This window comes from Oncorhynchus gorbuscha, linkage group LG17 (genome assembly GCF_021184085.1).
Source record: "Oncorhynchus gorbuscha isolate QuinsamMale2020 ecotype Even-year linkage group LG17, OgorEven_v1.0, whole genome shotgun sequence".
Taxonomy (NCBI): Eukaryota; Metazoa; Chordata; class Actinopteri; order Salmoniformes; family Salmonidae; genus Oncorhynchus; species Oncorhynchus gorbuscha.
This window is the reverse complement of record NC_060189.1, coordinates 23637990-23658717: the sequence shown is the minus strand read 5'-3', so window position 1 is coordinate 23658717 and position 20728 is coordinate 23637990. Positions and strand designations below refer to the sequence as shown.

Below are 20728 nucleotides of genomic sequence, written 5' to 3'. Positions count from 1 at the left end.
TCCATTTCCTCCCTCAGTTCAATGTGGATATGCCCCATTCCATTTCCTCCCTCAGTTCAGTGTGAATATGCCCCATTCCATTTCCTCCCTCAGTTCAGTGTGGATATGCCCCATTCCATTTCCTCCCTCAGTTCAGTGTGAATATGCCCCATTCCATTTCCTCCCTCAGTTCAGTGTGAATATGCCCCATTCCATTTCCTCCCATTTCCTCAGTTCAGTGTGAATATGCCCCATTCCATTTCCTCCCTCAGTTCAGTGTGAATATGCCCCATTCCATTTCCTCCCTCAGTTCAGTGTGAATATGCCCCATTCCATTTCCTCCTCAGTTCAGTGTGAATATGCCCCATTCCATTTCCTCCCTCAGTTCAGTGTGAATATGCCCCATTCCATTTCCTCCCTCAGTTCAGTGTGAATATGCCCCATTCCATTTCCTCCCTCAGTTCAGTGTGAATATGCCCCATTCCATTTCCTCCCTCAGTTCAATGTGGATATGCCCCATTCCATTTCCTCCCTCAGTTCAGTGTGGATATGCCCCATTCCATTTCCTCCCTCAGTTCAGTGTGAATATGCCCCATTCCATTTCCTCCCTCAGTTCAGTGTGAATATGCCCCATTCCATTTCCTCCCTCAGTTCAGTGTGAATATGCCCCATTCCATTTCCTCCCTCAGTTCAGTGTGAATATGCCCCATTCCATTTCCTCCCTCAGTTCAGTGTGAATATGCCCCATTCCATTTCCTCCCAGTCAGTTCAGTGTTCAGTGTGATATGCCCCATTCCATTTCCTCCCTCAGTTCAGTGTGAATATGCCCCATTCCATTTCCTCCCTCAGTTCAGTGTGAATATGCCCCATTCCATTTCCTCCCTCAGTTCAGTGTGAATATGCCCCATTCCATTTCCTCCCTCAGTTCAGTGTGGATATGCCCCATTCCATTTCCTCCCTCAGTTCAATGTGGATATGCCCCATTCCATTTCCTCCCTCAGTTCAGTGTGAATATGCCCCATTCCATTTCCTCCCTCAGTTCAGTGTGAATATGCCCCATTCCATTTCCTCCCTCAGTTCAGTGTGAATATGCCCCATTCCATTTCCTCCCTCAGTTCAGTGTGAATATGCCCCATTCCATTTCCTCCCTCAGTTCAGTGTGAATATGCCCCATTCCATTTCCTCCCTCAGTTCAGTGTGAATATGCCCCATTCCATTTCCTCCCTCAGTTCAGTGTGAATATGCCCCATTCCATTTCCTCCCTCAGTTCAGTGTGAATATGCCCCATTCCATTTCCTCCCCATCAGTTCAGTGTGAATATGCCCCATTCCATTTCCTCCCTCAGTTCAGTTCAGTTCAGTGAATATGCCCCATTCCATTTCCTCCCTCAGTTCAGTGTGAATATGCCCCATTCCATTTCCTCCCTCAGTTCAGTGTGAATATGCCCCATTCCATTTCCTCCCTCAGTTCAGTGTGAATATGCCCCATTCCATTTCCTCCCTCAGTTCAGTGTGAATATGCCCCATTCCATTTCCTCCCTCAGTTCAGTGTGAATATGCCCCATTCCATTTCCTCCCTCAGTTCAGTGTGAATATGCCCCATTCCATTTCCTCCCTCAGTTCAGTGTGAATATGCCCCATTCCATTTCCTCCCTGTCATTTTTTAGAGGGAAATGAAAGCTCTTTTGATTTGACACTCATTTTCATGTAGACACAGTCAAGCAGCAGTGATAGGATTCTGTCTGAATCAGAAAACGTTACAATGTCTAGACTGGAAAGGTGTTTTAGACCAAATAAGAAATACAAAGTGCATAAAAATACAGACAAATGTATGATTCTCAAATAATATATCTGCCCTGTTCTGCATATTTATTCTGCTCAAAAGAAGGGAATTAACCAAATACAATAATGAGTTACCACAGTTCAAACACATCCTGCAGTTATTTACAAAGTTGTATTCCAAGTGGGGTGGATGACTTACAGTAAACAGTATGAATCAGTTTGCTTCTGGTGGTCTGAGCTTTCCTCTCTATTGAACAGAGAACACATGCTGCACTCACTCACTCACTCACTCACTCACTCACTCACTCACTCACTCACTCACTCACTCACTCACTCACTCACTCACTCACTCACTCACTCACTCACTCACTCACTCACTCACCCACTCTCACCGACCTTCAACACCCCATACAGAATTCCTTGATGAGAGGAGCTCTTTTGACCCCATCCTCTACGCTGGGCCATTCCCTCCATTATAGTCCTGAGCTACTGAAAAGGGAGTGGGGCTGAAAAGGGAACAGATGAGGTCACATTTAAACCTGCACACTTCCTTCCCCCGAGCCATTTACCAGGTCTATATCTATTTCCCACCTTGAATGAAAGAGCACCAATGCCACTTTCCCATAATGGTGGTCAATGGTCTCCTTCATCTCAAAGTAGAACGGTTAACATTAGCTGTTTGCTGTGACTGCTTCAACAAGAATTCAGCTGGAGGTGCCCTTGACAGGTAGGTAGGTAGTTATCTGCATACGTCATTTCTATTCATCACTGTGCATCACTGAGTTCAAAGATTATATCATATCCTGTGGTTCATGTTCTTATTCAAACTCACAAAGAGGGAACTCAAGGACATGTTAAGAGTTAAGAACGTCTCCCGTGTATTTGGGTCATTATGCTGGCGTTGAAAGAGAGTGTGAGAGAGAGCAGGAGAGAGATACATATATACCGTAGAGAAGGGGGGGAGGAGAGAGAGAGAGAGAGAGAGAGAGAGAGAGAGAGAGAGAGAGAGAGAGAGAGAGAGAGAGAGAGAGAGAGAGAGAGAGAGAAAAGATGGGCTTGATGGCTCTCCAGTCTCCAGGTGAATAAAATACTGCACTCGTTTTGTTCTGACATCCTGACTCCAGAATGTATTCTTTGTGCCTGAGCTTTCAGCTTCTTGGCAGAGTCACCTCATGAGAGATGCCAAACGCAGATAACAGAATAAGCCATGCCAGTGTGGGGAGAAGCTGGGAGGTGAGCAAATTGACTAAATACAGTACCAGTCAAACGTTTGGAAACACCCACTCAAGGATTTTTCTATGAAATAGCACGTGGAATCATGTAGTAAATTACCAGTATTTAATATATGAGATTCTTCAAAGTACTGTAGCCACCCTTTGCCTTGATGACAGCTTTGCACACTCTTGGCATTCTCTTAGCCAGCTTCATGAGGTAGTCACCTGGAATGCATTTCAGTAAACAGGTGTGCATTGTTAAAAGTTAATTTGTGCAATTTCATTCCTTCTTAATGCGTTTGAGCCAATCAGTTGTGTTGTGACAAGGTAGAGGTGGTATATAGAAGATGGCCCTATTTGGTAAAAGACCAAGTCCATATTATGGCAAGAACAGCCCAAATAAGCAGAGAAACAACAGTCCATCATTACTTTAAGACATGACGATCAGTCAATCCGGAAAATTTCAAGAACTTTAAAAAACAATTCAAGAGCAGTCGAAAAAAGCATCAAGGGCTATGATGAAACTGGCTCTCATGAGGACTGCCACAGGAAAGGAAGACCCAGAGTTACCTCTGCTGCAGAGAATAAGTTCATTAGAGTTAACTGCACCTCAGATTGCAGGCCAAATAAATGCTTCACAGAGTTCAAGTAACAGACACATCTCAACATCAACTGTCCAGAGGAGACTGCATGAATAAGGCCTTCATGGTTGAATTGCTGCAACGAAACCACGACTAAAGGACACCAAAAAGAAGAATAGACTTGCTTGAGCCAAGAAACAAGAGCAATGGACATTAGACCGGTGGAAATCTGTCCTTTGGTCTGATGAGTCCAAATTTGAGATTTTTGGTTCCAACCGCCCTGTCTTTGTGAGACGCAGAATAGGTGAATGAATGATCTTCCCATGTGTGGTTCCCACTGTGAAGCATGGAGGAGGAGGTGTGATGGTGTGGGGGTGCTTTGCTGGTGACACTATCAGTGATTTATTTATAATTCAAGGCACACTTAACCAGCATGTCTACCATAGCATTCTGCAGCAATACGCCATCCCATCTGGTTTGTGCTTAGTGGGATTATCTTTTTTTTTTCAATAGGACAATGACCCAAAACTCACCTCCAGGCTGTGTAATGGCTATTTGACCAGGAAGGAGAGTGATGTTGCTGCATCAGATGACCTGGCCTCCACAACAACCCAATTAAGATGGTTTGGGATGAGTTGGACCGCAGAGTGAAGGAAAAGCAGCCAACAAGGCTCAGCATATGTGGGAACTCCTTCAAGATTGTTGGAAAAGCATTCCTCATGAAGCTTGTTGAGAGAATGCCAAGAGTGTGCAAAGTTGTTATCAAGGCAAAGGGTGGCTACTTTGAGGAATCTAAAATCAAAAATATATTTAGATTTGTTTAAAAAAAAATTGGTTACTAAATTATTTCATGTGTTATTTCATAGTTTTGATGTCATCACTATTATTCTACAATGTAGAAAATTGTACAATAAAGAAAAACTGTTGAATGAGTAGGTGTGTCCAAACTTTTGACTGTTACTGTAACTCACATTGTTCAACAGTGCATTCTGATGTCCCTCTATTACACGGTCAGTGATGCCTCTCTCCACAGAGGAAGACAGGAAACAGAAAACTCATTATTCAATGTATTTATTCTGACAGGATATACAGTGCACAATAAACACAGTTTTCTTTGTCTAGAGTCTATTAAGGGATGGCAGTTGATTCTCCTGGACTGGACTGGCGAACAGTTTGATGAATAATCATGAAAGTACGCCTTCTTGGTTTTGCATTTCAGACACAATGGCAGGTTCATTATAACTCACTGTGGCATGAAAATCAATACGACCAAAAACACCATCTGCACAATAAGTATTTACAGAGAACAGCTACAAATATGGACGAGGCCTCCATGATCACAATGCAGATCAGTGAAGGTGGTTAGCTCTGGAATTTAGGTAGTACTGTATCATCACATCTACTTCACTATCTTTCATCTCATTCATGTAGAGGAGCAGAACAGTCATTGTGGGACAATAGTTCTTCTTTCCTTTAGGGGTTTTCCCCCATTATTTTGTGATCCTCAAAAATCCTTACCAGGTAGATAGACCTAGAGAAAAGTGGCTGTCTCTCCCCCTGGTCCTTCTTGTCCTCCTCCTCTCAGCTGCTCCAAAACCAAAACATCCCTGCAGAGCCAAATGTAGACTGGTGCTTCAGGGTTGCCATAGCAGGGAAGATTTCCCAAGCACTCTCCCCTGTAGCCCTGGTCCTGCTCCTATATGTGTCCCCTAGACTTGGACAGGTAGGCTACAAGGGCCACCACCACCCCCACGTACATCCCTGCCCCAATGGTGATGGAGAGAGCAGCGAGGAACAGGGCTCTTCTGGAGCTACGGCCTGCCCTAGAGAAGTCTCCCTTAGCCATGGCCTTGCTAGTCTGAGACAAAGGAGAGAGAAATTAGTCATGATTTCATATGACTGAGAAAAATTTGAGTAGGTGTAAATTCACTGTAGGGAGAGAAAACAATACATTTCCCGGGGAGCCATTAGTTGCTATGGCAATTATGTCACTACCATTTTGACAGTAACTAATGTGTTGTTTAGATGTTTTTGGATCCCTCTGAAAAAGACTGGCCCATAACCCATTTGAATCCTTTATTAGGGTCATTTTGCATTTTAATTGTCTTTGCAATTAGTTTGAGAGGTGTTGCGATCCACTGAGATATATTGTAGTTGGATGAAGGGGCAGGAAGGGGACCTGCTGCATTCAGGACCTGCTCACTAAAGTGCTGCTATTTATAGATAGACCCGGGGTTCAATATAATCACAATGTCACAATGGCGAGAGAGTCCCAGGGGAAGCAGATCATGTCTATTCATTATCTACTGAAAAATACATGTAGCTAGATAGTCTCTGCTAGACGGTCATGTGGGCAATGTATTGCTAACATAAAATAACATGTATTATGAGGCTTTTGATTGACTAAATGACAATAAAATAAAACATACTGCATATGTGGCACAGTCAACCTTTAGTTTTAACTGTACACAGTTTACATTTCTCTCTCAGTGGTATTGCTGCTTGTGTTCACAAGAGTAAAAGAGGACAGAACCTATGCGGTTTACGCAGTCAATGGTCTGCAATAATTGGTAGAGGGCGGCGGGTGTAGAAAATGGGCTGTGTTAGCACTTGAGAGACAGAGAGAGCACTTGTGCCTACTGACCTTCCAGAGAGTCCTGGGGGATAATTAGCATTAATAACAGGGTAGTAGCTATAAAGGGGTGAAGTGGGGCCTGGGTCCTGGACTCACCCTCTGGGAGAAGTAGAAGGCAGCGATCCCTAGGGGCCAGAAGCAGCAGAGCATGGAGAAGATGGCCAGGCCCAGGTGGTCCCGAGGGGGCAGCATGATGAAGTTGTCCTCACTCTCAGTGTCACTGGAGCTGTCGCTCTGGGAAGGAGAAAAGGAGAGAGGGGGGACCGGACAGGCCTGGTATGTGAGCTACTCGTGTCATATTCTACTGCCACAATTGGATGCGTTCTCAGTATAGTTTGTGCTGTGAGTAAGCGTGTCCCACCAATAGGGGCACATCACTTTTATTTATAAAACAATACTTAGCAAGGTGGTAGGATCAGATTAGAGAACATTGTTCCATGGACCTGAATCCGACTCTGCACTATAGAGATACTGTCAATAATGTGTGATCCCACACCTTGCTGTTACCGTTGCTGTAACACCTAACAGTTTGACATCAGATGACAAGAACCACCAGGCAGATCTGCCCTTGTTCTGCTTACATGTAGGACATGATGGGCTCAGTCAGGCAGAGAAGATTTGTATTTCTATCAACACCCATGAGCGGCATGACAGATAACACTGGATTAACAGATTGTTTCATCCCCACCAGATGACAGGAGAAACAGGAAGAACACATTGCCATTTATGTGCTAAATTGCCTCCCTTTCTCCACACGCACCCCACCACCCCTCGTCAATTTGCCCGTCTTGCTTGAAAGGCTGTGAATGTTCTGAGGGCCAGTGTGGTCTCTTCCCATACTGTACCTTGATTTTCCTCAGAGGCCCCTGGGTAGCTGAGGGGCTAATGAATAGGACAGTCAGACGCTGCTGTGGGCACTCTGGCACGGGGACAAAAGTGAATAGCAAAACACGAGGAGCCACATCACTGGGATGACCTTTAACAAGAGATGGCCTCACCTTTGCAGTTCTCCCAGAGCGGGAGCTGCTGTTTGTTTAAATGAATGTCCCTCCATCAGGATAGGATTCATTTGTTAGTCTTGTTACTAACAGGGATCAAACAAACCTGTGGGACTGAGGGAGGATAGAAAATGGAAATGGATGTTCAGGGCTGAAAATAAATGAGCCAATTTAAAAAGGACGAGAGGAGAGAGGAAGAGGCATGGAGAGTGCGTAGACAAAGTGGACATAGCAGCAAAACCCTCATCTCACCCTCTCACCCATTGGCAAACATGATAGAGAGAGGGATAAGCATTTTGAAGTGTCCTTGCATTGTGCATGAAATGCTACAAGTACTGTGCTTGTAGAGAGAAAGTGACAGAGGGCCTAAAAGGTATTACATAATACTTACCATATATAGCCACGGAAGCTATGGCAATTATGTTAGAAGTTACACACAGAGACCCACATGCATAACCAATGTTCATGAGACTTTTTCCCACAATTGGCATTTGAAATTATCTATATCATTCCTGGTGTACACCTGAAGCACCAGGTGAGATTCTCCACATCCAAGCACATTTATAATGGATTCCCATGCTCCAGTGGACACATTTGTAGACTGGGGCCTAGATTCAACTGTGTACTGGGAAAAGGCTGGCCTGGGGGCCGTATGTGGCCCGCGACCTGATTCAACACAGCCCGTGGAATCATGCTCAGATCACATAAAGAATTTGCGATGAGAAAGTTTTGAAAAACATATTTGTAATTCAAATGAAAAGCCCAATGTGTAATGATTTAACTCCCACTACTTGTGGGTCAATTATTTGGAAGGCACGTATAAATAATAACTGCACGAGGACAGACAGTGACTGGCAGGCTGACACACACGTCAAATAGCAGCTAGCTAGAAATTGCTCAAAAATGGGTTTTTCAAAGATTTCAAAGAAAAGGAAAGTAGACCATGTGTAGACATCAACATGTTTCTTTATTGAGGTATCAGGGAAAGCTGCGTGCTTAGTGTGCAAAGAGAGCATCACTGTCCTGAAAGACTACAACTTGTCCCGACACTTCCAGGCGAAGCACGCAGAGAAATATATCAGTGTCTTCTGAGCAGAAGGCAAGTGCATCGAAAGAGTTGCTTTCTCAGTTGCAAAAGCAGCAAGGACTTTTCACAAAATTGCATTCACCAAAGACGGAATGGCGAGAGCTAGCTATGCACTGTCCCACAAAATTGCTAAACATAACAAGTCATTCGCTGAGGGCAAATTCATGAAAAAAAAATGTATTGACTGCAGCAATACTTTGTCCCGACAAGAAAGAGCTGTTTGAAAATATTTCCCGGGCAAGACGAACAGTGACGGCGTGTTGAGGGCATCGCAGAGAATATGGAACAACAGTTGAAAGACTGGATTTCACCTATTTCTCCTTGGCCCTGGATGAGAGCAGTGATACACATGACACGGCGCAGTTGTTGATATTCTTATGAGGCATAACCCCAGACTTTGAAATTACAGAGGAGCTCGCTTCAGTGCAGTCAATGAAGAGCACAACCACAGGGAAATATTTATTGGAGGTTAATAAGTGTGTAGGCAAAGCTGGGAGTTTTGAAAGTTATCCAGTGTGACCACTGATGGGTGCCCAAACTTGACAGGAAAAAACGCTGGCCTTTTGAAAATGATACAAGATCAAGTAGCTGAGCTGAACCCAGATCAGAAAATAATTTTCCTGCATTGCATTATTCATCAGGAGGTGCTCTGTAAATGTGTTCTGAAATTGAGCCATGTTGTGGATACAGTCACTCAAGATGTAAACTTCATAAGAGCAAAATCTTTAAACCACAGGCAGTTTGTCTCACTTTTGGAAGAGACAGTCGGGTCATGCAGATCTACCCTACCACACAAACGTGAGATAGCTGATTTTGGGGCTGATTTTGGGGAAGGTGCTTAAAAGGGTGTGGGACCTGAAGTCGGATATTGCTGAGTTTCTGCAAATGAAAGGAAAATATGTGGATTTCCCTCAAATTCAAGATAAAGAATGGTTGGCTGATTTTGCCTTCACCATGAACATCATGGCCTTCATGAATGAACTGAATTCCAAACTACAAGGGAAGGGCCTTTTTGCACATCTGATGCACAACCTTGTCAAAGCCTTCAAGGGAAAATTACTCCTCCTCACCAATCAAGTAGAAGCCAACAATCTCACCCACCTTCTGACACTACTAGTCTGTTCCCTATCAGATGACACTACTAGTCTGTTCCCTATCAGATGACACTACTAGTCTGTTCCCTATCAGATGACACTACTAGTCTGTTCCCTATCAGATGACACTACTAGTCTGTTCCCTATCAGATGACACTACTAGTCTGTTCCCTATCAGATGACACTACTAGTCTGTTCCCTATCAGATGACACTACTAGTCTGTTCCCTATCAGATGACACTACTAGTCTGTTCCCTATCAGATGACACTACTAGTCTGTTCCCTATCAGATGACACTACTAGTCTGTTCCCTATCAGATGACACTACTAGTCTGTTCCCTATCAGATGACACTACTAGTCTGTTCCCTATCAGATGACACTACTAGTCTGTTCCCTATCAGATGACACTACTAGTCTGTTCCCTATCAGATGACACTACTAGTCTGTTCCCTATCAGATGACACTACTAGTCTGTTCCCTATCAGATGACACTACTAGTCTGTACCCTATCAGATGACACTACTAGTCTGTACCCTATCAGATGACACTACTAGTCTGTTCCCTATCAGATGACACTACTAGTCTGTTCCCTATCAGATGACACTACTAGTCTGTTCCCTATCAGATGACACTACTAGTCTGTTCCCTATCAGATGACACTACTAGTCTGTTCCCTATCAGATGACACTACTAGTCTGTTCCCTATCAGATGACACTACTAGTCTGTTCCCTATCAGATGACACTACTAGTCTGTTCCCTATCAGATGACACTACTAGTCTGTTCCCTATCAGATGACACTACTAGTCTGTACCCTATCAGATGACACTACTAGTCTGTTCCCTATCAGATGACACTACTAGTCTGTTCCCTATCAGATGACACTACTAGTCTGTTCCCTATCAGATGACACTACTAGTCTGTTCCCTATCAGATGACACTACTAGTCTGTTCCCTATCAGATGACACTACTAGTCTGTACCCTATCAGATGACACTACTAGTCTGTACCCTATCAGATGACACTACTAGTCTGTACCCTATCAGATGACACTACTAGTCTGTACCCTATCAGATGACACTACTAGTCTGTTCCCTATCAGATGACACAACTAGTCTGTTCCCTATCAGATGACACTACTAGTCTGTTCCCTATCAGATGACACTACTAGTCTGTTCCCTATCAGATGACACTACTAGTCTGTTCCCTATCAGATGACACTACTAGTCTGTTCCCTATCAGATGACACTACTAGTCTGTTCCCTATCAGATGACACTACTAGTCTGTTCCCTATCAGATGACACTACTAGTCTGTTCCCTATCAGATGACACTACTAGTCTGTTCCCTATCAGATGACACTACTAGTCTGTTCCCTATCAGATGACACTACTAGTCTGTTCTCTATCAGATGACACTACTAGTCTGTTCCCTATCAGATGACACTACTAGTCTGTTCCCTATCAGATGACACTACTAGTCTGTTCCCTATCAGATGACACTACTAGTCTGTTCCCTATCAGATGACACTACTAGTCTGTTCCCTATCAGATTACACTACTAGTCTGTACCCTATCAGATGACACTACTAGTCTGTTCTCTATCAGATGACCAGCGGGAGAAGTATACATCCCTGCTGTGTGCTTTGAACAGTGAGTTGTCTTCTTGTTTTGAGGATTTCAAAGTGTTGGAAAATGACATGCTGTTGGTTTCCTCTCCTTTCACCTTCAATGTGGATAACGCTCCCACTGACCTGCAACTTGAGCGTATCGATCTTCAGTCTGATGCTGTGATTGGAGAACTAGTGAGGTTCTATGCATCTCTCGATGAATTAAACTTTCCAAAGATTAGGAGCCAGGCTCAGAGATGTTTGTACTGTTTGGGTCAACCTCCTGTATGTATGTGAACAGACATGTAATGTTGAGCTCCCTCTCTTTCTTGTGTTTTTGTACATGCCCGTTAACAAGAGTTCTCTCCGTGGTGCTGAAAGCACAATGTATCTTTTTCTCCGTGTAGTTTATTGCATGTTTAATAATGAAAATACCTACCAGAAAGAGAACATTATTTGTGGTTTATTTCTGTGCATGTTAAAAAGTCAAATAAGTAGCATATCTGGACATGATTTACAGTAGATATATGTCAACACAGTCAAACACATGATGTATAATCCTGTAATATGATTCTGGCCCACGATGGCAGAAATATATTCTAATGTGACCCTCCATGGAAAATAATTGCCCAGGCCTGGTCTAAACTCTAGAACCTAACCCGCTTACCCCTTCAATGTATCAGGATACATATGGAAATAAAAGATGACTGGTCATTGGTCAGAATAATCAGATCCGATCGGGATGTCATGGTCTGGGCCAAAAAATCCATCAGGCTGAAATGTGGACCACCACCCAGGACAGTGGATCTAATCCCAGGAGCTAACCCAAAACAATGGCGCCGCAGTAGCGACAACTGGAGTGGCAGACGGAGTGGCCTCCTTGTCAGGCTCCGTAGACATGCACATCGTCCACCGCTCCAGAGTATACTACTCGTCAATGTCCAGTCTCTTGACAACAAGGTAGATGAAATTCGAGCAAGGGTTGCCTTCCAGAGAGACATCAGAGATTGTAACATTCTCTGTTTCACAGAAACATGTCTCTCTCTCTCTCTCTCTCTCTCTCTCTCTCTCTCTCTCTCTCTCTCTCTCTCTCTCTCTCTCTCTCTCTCTCTCTCTCTCTCTCTCTCTCTCTCTCTCTCTCTCTCTCGATATGTTGTCGGAATCGGTACAGCCACCGGGCTTCTCCATAACATCGCATCAACAGAGATAAACACCTCTCTGGGAAGAGGAAGGGCGGGGGTGTATGCTTCACGTTTAACGACTCATGGTGTAATCATAACAACATACAGGAACTCAAGTCCTATTGCTCACCAGACCTAGAATTCTTTACATTCAAACGCCTGCCATATTACCTCCCAAGAGAATTCTCATCAGTTATCGTCACAGCTGTGTTCAAGATTGTTCTGATCACACGGACTGGGATATGTTCCAGTCAGCCTCAGATAACAACATCTATCTATATGCTGACTCGGTGAATGAGTTTATAAAGAAGTACATTGGAGGTGTACCCACTTTTACTATTAAAACCTACCCTAACCAGAAACCGTGGATGGATGGCGACATTCACGCAAAACTGAAAGCGCAAACCACTGCATTTAACCATGGAAAGAGGTCTGGGAATAAGGCTGAATATAAACAGTGTAATTGTTCCCTCCGCAAGGCAATCAAACAAGTGAAATGCCTGTACAGAGACAAAGTGGAGTCGCAATTCAACGGCCCGTATGTGGAAGGGTCTACAGGAAATCACAGACTACAAAAAGAAAACCAGCCACATCACAGACACCAACGTCACATTTCCAGACAAACTAAACACTTTCTTTGCCCGCTTTGAGGATAATACAATGCCACCGTCGCAGTCCGCTAACAAGGACTGCGCCCCCCCTCCTCTCCTTCTCCATTGCCGACATGAGTAAAACATTTAAACGTGTTAACCCTCGCAAGGCTGCTGGCCCAGACAGCATCCCAAGCTGCGTCCTCAGAGCATGCACAGATCAGCTGGCTCGTGTGTTGTGTGTTTACGGACATATTCAATCGCTCCCTATTCCAGTCTGCTGTCCCCACGTACTTCAAGATGGCCACCATTTGTCCTGTACCCAAGAAGGTAAAAATAACTAAACTAAATGACTAAACTAGCACTCACTTCTGTCATCATGAAGTGCTTTGAGAGACTAGTCAAGGGTCATATCACCTCCACCTTACCTGCCACCTTAGACCCACTTCAGTTTGCATACTGCCCCAACAGGTCCACAGACGATGCAATCGCCATCACACTGCACACTGCCCTATCCCATCTGGACAAGAGGAATACCTATGTAAGAATACTGTTCATTGACTACAGCTCAGCATTCAACAGCATAGTACCCTCCAAGCTCATCACCAAGCTGGAGACCCTGGGTCTCAACTCCGCCCTGTGCAATTGGGTCCTGGACCTTCTGACGGGCCGCCCAGGTGGTGAAGGTAGGAAACAACATCTCCACTTTGCTGACTCACAGCACTGGGGCCCACAAGGGTGCATAGACAGCCCCTCCTGTACTCCCTGTTCACCCTTGACTGCGTGGCCATGCACGCCTCCAATTCAATCATCAAGTTTGCAGATGACACAACAGTAGTGGGCTTGATTACTAACAACAATGAGACAGTCTACAGGGACGAGGTGAGGGGGGTGAGGGGCAAACTACCTGCCCTCCGTGACACCTACAGCACCCGATGTCACAGGAAGGCCAAAAAGATAATCAAGGACGACAACCACCCGAGCCACTGCCTGTTCACACCTCTACCATCCAGAAGGCAAGGTCAATACAGGTGCATCAAAGCTGGGACCGAGAGACTGAAAATCAGCTTCTATCTCAAGGCCATCAGACTGTTAAACAGCCACCACTAACTCAGAGAGGCTGCTGCCTACATTGAGACCCAATCACTGGCCACTTTAATAAATGGATCACTTGTCACTTTAAACAATGCCACTTTAAATAATTCCACTTCAATAATGTTTACATATCTTACATTACTCATATCATATGTATATACTGTATTTTATACAATCTATTGCACCTTTCCTATGCTGCTCGGCCATCACTCATCCATATATTTATATATACATATTCTCATTCACCCCTTTAGATTTATGTGTATTAAGTAGTTGTTGGGAAATTGCTAGATTACTTGTTAGATATTACTGCTGTCGGAACTAGAAGTACAAGCATTTCACTACACTCGCATTAACATCTGCTAACCATGTGTATGTGACCAAAAAAAATGTATTTGATTTTATTTGGGAGCCGCTTGTGGATTTGACAGCTCTAACTCAGTTCCACCTCCAACACCGCAAAAACAACTGCTTTGCAGGTGTCGGCTTACGCGTATCTGATACAATCTAGCCCCTAGGTGTGGGCAAACTGACAGACACTGGTGCATTACACTAACACCCAATCTGAGAGCCAGTGAGTCAGCCAGTGAGCCAGTCAGCCAGTAGTGGCAAGCTGAGCTACCAGTGCGTTTTGAGGCCAGTGTAATTGATGAGACTCCTCCACTGCCCTGGTCTGTTAATTATCCTCAGGCTGCTCTACCAGAAGGCTTGTTAATGACAGCAGAGGACACTGGGCACACCTTCAGGGCACACAGTGACGGCCATGGCCCATGTCACTAGGCACTGGCATCATCCACCCACACCTAGGTCTAAATCTCATTTTGATACAACAGTAGCTAAGATGGGGAGAAGTCTGTCCATAATAAAGGGCTGATCTACCTTCTTAACAGCACTATCAACAAGGCAGGTCCTACTTGCCCTAGTTTTGTCGCACCTGGACCAGTCGACCAGTTGGCTCAGAACAGGGCAGCACGGCTGGCCCTTGGATGTACACAGAGAGCTAACATTAGTAATATGCATGCCACACACACGCACACACACACGATAACATACGCATTATACACACACGTACACATGGATTTTGTATTGCAGATATGTGGTAGTGGTGGAGTAGGGACCTGAGGACACACAGTGTATAGTGAAATCTGTGAATGTATTGTAATGTTTTTACATTTGTATAACTGCCTTCATTTTGCTGGACCCCAGGAAGAGTAGCTGCTGCGATTGGCAGGGATGGGGATCCATAATAAAGACAAATACAAATATAAAACATTGCCAGAGAGTTGACCAAAACAAAATAATTGAAATAGGTGCCATTGAGGCCATGGTCCAGTCATGTGTTATCGTGTGGAATAGTTAAATCCATCATATCCCTGTATTCCTACTGAAAACCATGTCTTGTCTGTATACAGATGCAGGGTTTCCGGAATCATTTATGATGAACACAAACACGTGTAGAATAACTAATCGCAGATATTGGCTTTGACATGTAAGATCTATCATCTGGCTCTTTCCCTCTTGTCTTAGTGTGCTGAGAGCATGTTCACTTTAAAAGACTTCTGCAGAGCTCTGATCTCCACCTGGCTGCCACACTCACTCCATCTCCAATTCCTGGAACTACATCTACCAACACACAGTGTACCACACACATGCATGCACATGAACGCACACGCACACATACACACACGCACACACACACACACACACACACACACACACACACACACACACACACACACACACACACACACACACACACACACACACACACACACACACACACACACACACACACACACACACACACACACACACACACACACACACACACACACACACACACACACACACACATGTATACACACACACAACTGCTTCGAACAGAGGGGTAAACCAAGAGAAGCAGCTGCCAAAGAAAAGTCTTAAAGTTTGTAATGGGAAATGTTTATTTTATGTGTCCACATAACTGAGTATGTGACTAACCTTGTGAAACTATGTGAATCTGTCTGACTATAATATCCTGTTCTTGGGAGTATCATCCTGCATCCTTGTATAGATAAAGTAACAGGAAACTATATAGATATACGCTTATCATCCAATGCTTCGGAATTCAGACTGTCTACAGTGCGCTATGTAAATCTGTTACACTCTGAGCTCAGAAATAAAGAATCTTGGTTTGATTTGGACTCCAGCAGATCCTTATTTTCTATATCAACCACAAGTTAAAATGACTAAATGGTGAGCCTATCATTAGCTGATGTATTGGTGACTAAACTAAATGTGCTCCTGTTATTTCACGGAAAACATTGATTTTGCATAAAGGACTCAGGGGTGAAAGATGTGTGAAACCCCAATGAATGCGCAATCATACCACTTACATCTGAAAAATGTGCCAAAATGCTTGATTTTTAAATTTATCAGATGAATTTGTTCTGTGAATCGACCTGGAATAACTGATCTGCTGAGTTACCTGTGTCTGGGCCATGTTTCAGCCCAGTCTCTACTTAATAATACTTTCAAAGCACTGCATTCTGGCATTAATCAATGTATCTTCTGTGCGTCTATCCATCTGCTAGTGACAGGAGCTGGACCGATGGTAAGACCAGTTAGGGATCCCTCCCCTGCTGCCAACTCACAGCACTGGGTATTTCACAACCCTACTGCATGAAATTAGATGTAGCCACTTTTCTAAAGAAGTTGCTCTCCCACTGTCACCCTTTTTATTTGCAGTGGTTAGCAGAAAAACAGAAAAACTATCGCTCTATTGGATTTGTAAGTGCTATAAAATACATAAAATTTTCCATTTAGTGAACAGACGGTTAGATGGAACAAATAGGCATGAATCATGCTCGCAGCTTTAACAGCCTATTAGCAAGAGGTAGGGAGCTTTGTTAATTAACATGAACAGTATTGAGTGCCCTGACCGATTATTCTGTTAATATACATCCCCTACAACTAATAAAATACACACAATTTGAGGTAACCTTGATATTTTATTTGTCCTATTCGTTTTCTATGTCCAACTGCTCTCCACTAATGAAAAAAAGCCTTTTGATTTGAACAACGCTCAATGTTTTGCCTGTATGAGCATCATCACATCCCAAATCCAAAGTTCTAGCCGGTCACTTATAGTTGGTTGCCCTCTGTGTGAACTCTCACCTCATACTCATGTCCCTCCTCCTCCACCTCATAGGAGACTGTTTGGATCTTCACATCCTTCTCTCCCAGTAGTTTGTCCTGGGGGTCCTCTATGGGGGCTCCCTCCACTCCCACTACACTGTCCTTGTTCTCTGTGAAGGTGGTCTCAGAGCTCTCGCTCCTAGAGTCCTTGCTCTGGAGGCTGACATCGTCCTTGTACAGGATTAAGTTGGGCCTATAGAAGGCCTCCACTGCCAGGTGCAGAGAGGTGGCATCCAGGAACTGCTGGGCCTTAGTCTTGCCGTTGCTCCCAGTGACGAAGTAGCCAATGATGTTCTCCTGGCACTGACGGTTCGGGTAGTCGCCCTGGTAAGCCTGGTAGTCGTTGTGGACCATGTGTCTGCTGCTGGTCTTATCTAGGAGCGGGTTCTGCAGCTCACTCAGACTCTCCATGGTGGGGGACAGAGAGGGACTTCAGGGAGATCAGAGTGGATAGACTGCAAACGTTGATAACAGGCTGGGAGCTAGAAAGGACAAGACAGGTATATTTATGGAAAGTGGGATGAGGTATGATACGTGATGACATTCAATTGTACGAAACTCTCACTGATGCATTTACAATAGAATCAGCTAAATGCATCTATATAGGGTGTTGATCAGAAGAAGCTGATGCAGCACACGTAGATTGGAGACATGGTTTCTGGGCTGGGAATATTCTTCACACAGTATTACACCTCACATGGCATGAATCACCATATTACCATCTGTCACTGTTGCACATTTCATGCCGCTGAATTCATATACAAATGGTGGTAAAAAGTCCACCGTCATTTTCCAAGCTCCCTCCATACCAACAAGTGAGATGAAGACAGATGTTGGAGGATTTTTTAATGCATACTGATCATAGTGCTAAGATACCCTCTATGAACTAGTTATCTCTTTAGCGTTGGAGTACCCAGTTCTAGAAGTGGAGGGAAGCCTCTCATAGGTCATGAGTAAGCTGCAGTTATGTTGACTGTTGAGACACTTGACTTTTAAAAAGCTAAACAAAGCACGAAAGGAAATAGCAATGGTATTTTCGCGGTAAGTGTCTTCTCAGGATGTTATTTCAATAATGTCAGTAACAGCGCCAGGGGAGCGTGTCGCCAGGGTAACATGTCCTCCTGTGAGGTAGTTTGTTGTTTTAAGCAGTATGATTCATGCGCTCTGAAATGCTGGGAAAACTCACCACTATTCCCTCTCTCACTAGCAGACAGGGAAATTAGCATAAATAGAACTAGTAGCCAACGAAAGCGTATCAGCTCAGTCCCAGAGGAGGTCAATGAGATGACCTTCTTGTACAGCTAATTAATCTTTCCACCCAAGCTTACTCACTGAGGCTCTGATGAGAGGGGAGCATATAAGCTTAATTTTCTCTCACGCATCTCAGGCAATGACAAAACCCAGTGAGCATATATCCCGTATCCTATAGCATAATCACTGCATCTTATATGTCTTATATGGAAGGATGGCATTAAGATGGCTATGTCAGATTAGTCATCGTGTAGCTGTTTCTGTGTGGAAGAAGAAGGCTTGGCGGGACGGAATTCTAAGTATGAATTTATCCTTCATTCTAGGAAATGTTTTGGGGGATTCATGAGCAATATCACAGAACATGTACATTACGGAGCTTATCTAAGGGATGGAGAAATAATGTCATTTCAGCCTGGACCTTTGACTCTATGCAAAATCATGTCCATGTGGGAAGATTCCCACAGCACGCAAGTGCCTTCTCTGCATGTCAAGGCAAAGCATCAATTATGGTTTGTGTCTTTTCAGTGTGCTGCCTTCGCTTTAGAATTACAACGTGATTCTCATATGCCTTTGAGGATGCATCTCTGTTGCTTTTCAGAAAAAAAGGAATGTTCCCTTCACAGTACATTACACAACAGAGAGCATATTTTATGTCCACTAATAATTCATCAGACAGACAGTGACATGCACTTATGTTTATATGAGTCTCTGGTTGGAGAGCTCAGTTTAGTAAGCGTGAAGGGGGCTCATGAGCTGCTCTCTCTCTCGTTGATTAATGTGAGTAGAATACATTTTTGAGAGGTGACAACAATGATCTGAAATGACAAATCATTTCTAGCAGTCTTTTACAGTGCTTAGTCCAATTTGGAAAACAACTATGGCTAATTGAATGGCCAATTCTGAAATGTCACACATTCATTCCTATTCCACACGTTCATCAATCGCAGTCTGTCTCTATAAATACGTTATTACATTAATTATTCATATCTAATGGAATTGAAAATGCATGACAGTATGTAATGCAATTAATTCAAGGCAATTCAAGGTAATCAATTAGTCCATCGATCTTACCTATTCTACAAGATCCTGCCACGGACTGCCTCAATAGCATTCCCGTTTTACTGTTGTCCAGGAGCTGATGGAAGGGGAATGGGGTTCCAAATCATACCCCGGCAACTATGTTGTTCACATAACATTGGAGACATTGATAAAAGACAACGAGGACCAATGTGCAGGTAACTTTCAGTCTCTGCTGGAGCATGCAATGACGAACCGCGCTCTCTGTGCTGACAAGACAGACCGCTGCGTATTGGAGAGGTGTTGATTACGCACACTCACCACATAGTTTCACTTCCGCAATAACTCTCTAAATAACTATCAATAATAGCTAAAGCTCATATAAAGTACGCTGAATATATGTTTTCCATCCACTGCGATAGGCTACAAAGTCGGTTGTAGCCTAGTCTACTGAGTTTGCTTTGTCGTAAAATCACCGCTGCTCATGTGTTTCAGTGCGCGGTGCCGGTGATGATGCCTCCAGCCGCAAGCATCATCGTATGGACAGACACTCTTGATGTTCTACATAGTATCGACTGACACAGACTTCTATGTTCCTTTTCTCTCGGCGGGTGACTGAGTATGACTGTAGTTTCAGTAGCCTACTCATTTTACTTCTAACTTCTCTGTACTCTTTTTCTTGTTTTAGGCATAACCTCCCCCATACTTTTTCTTGTTTAGGCATAACCTCCCCCATACTTTTTCTTGTTTAGGCATATAACATACTTTTTTCTTGTTTAGGCATAACTACTTTTTCTTGTTTAGGCATAACCTCCCCCATACTTTTTCTTGTTTTAGGCATAACCTTTTTTTCTTGTTTAGGCATAACCTCCCCCATACTTTTTCTTGTTTAGGCATAACCTCCCCCATACTTTTTCTTGTTTAGGCATAACCTCCCCCATACTTTTTCTTGTTTAGGCATAACCTCCCCCATACTTTTTCTTGTTTAGGCATAACCTCCCCATACTTTTTCTTGTTTAGGCATAACTCCCCCATACTTTTCTTGTTTAGGCATAACCTCCCCCATACTTTTTCTTGTTTAGGCATAACCTCCCCCATACTTTTTCTTGTTTAGGCATAACCTCCCCTTTTTCTTGTTTATACTTTTTTTCTTGTTTAGGCATAACCTCCCCTTTTTCTTGTTTATACTTTTTTTCTTGTTTAGGCATAACCTCCCCCATACTTTTTCTTGTTTAGGCATAACCTCCGCCATACTTTTTGATGACATCCTGCATTTCTACACAATCCAACATGCCGTCTCTATTTAGAACAAAAAGTAAGCAAAAATGCCCACAGCAATCAAGCTAGGTAAGAGATCATTATTACATATGTTTAAGTGATTAATAAGACTGAACTAGATCAAAGGTAATTCAATAATCCATTTTGTGTTGTACCTTT

General features: G+C 43.6%; 1 protein-coding gene across 1 annotated transcript; it reads right to left on the bottom strand.

Moving 5' to 3' along the window:
• Positions 1–4583: 4583 nt before the first annotated feature.
• Positions 4584–19884, bottom strand: LOC124001993 (synapse differentiation-inducing gene protein 1-like). Its single transcript, XM_046309192.1, has 4 exons — positions 19346–19884; positions 17003–17505; positions 6287–6424; positions 4584–5413 (listed from the first exon to the last, which is right to left on the bottom strand). Exons 2-4 carry the CDS (start codon positions 17432–17434, stop codon positions 5252–5254), a joined length of 732 nt encoding a protein of 243 aa, XP_046165148.1. The 5' UTR covers positions 17435–17505; positions 19346–19884; the 3' UTR covers positions 4584–5251.
• Positions 19885–20728: the final 844 nt, after the last annotated feature.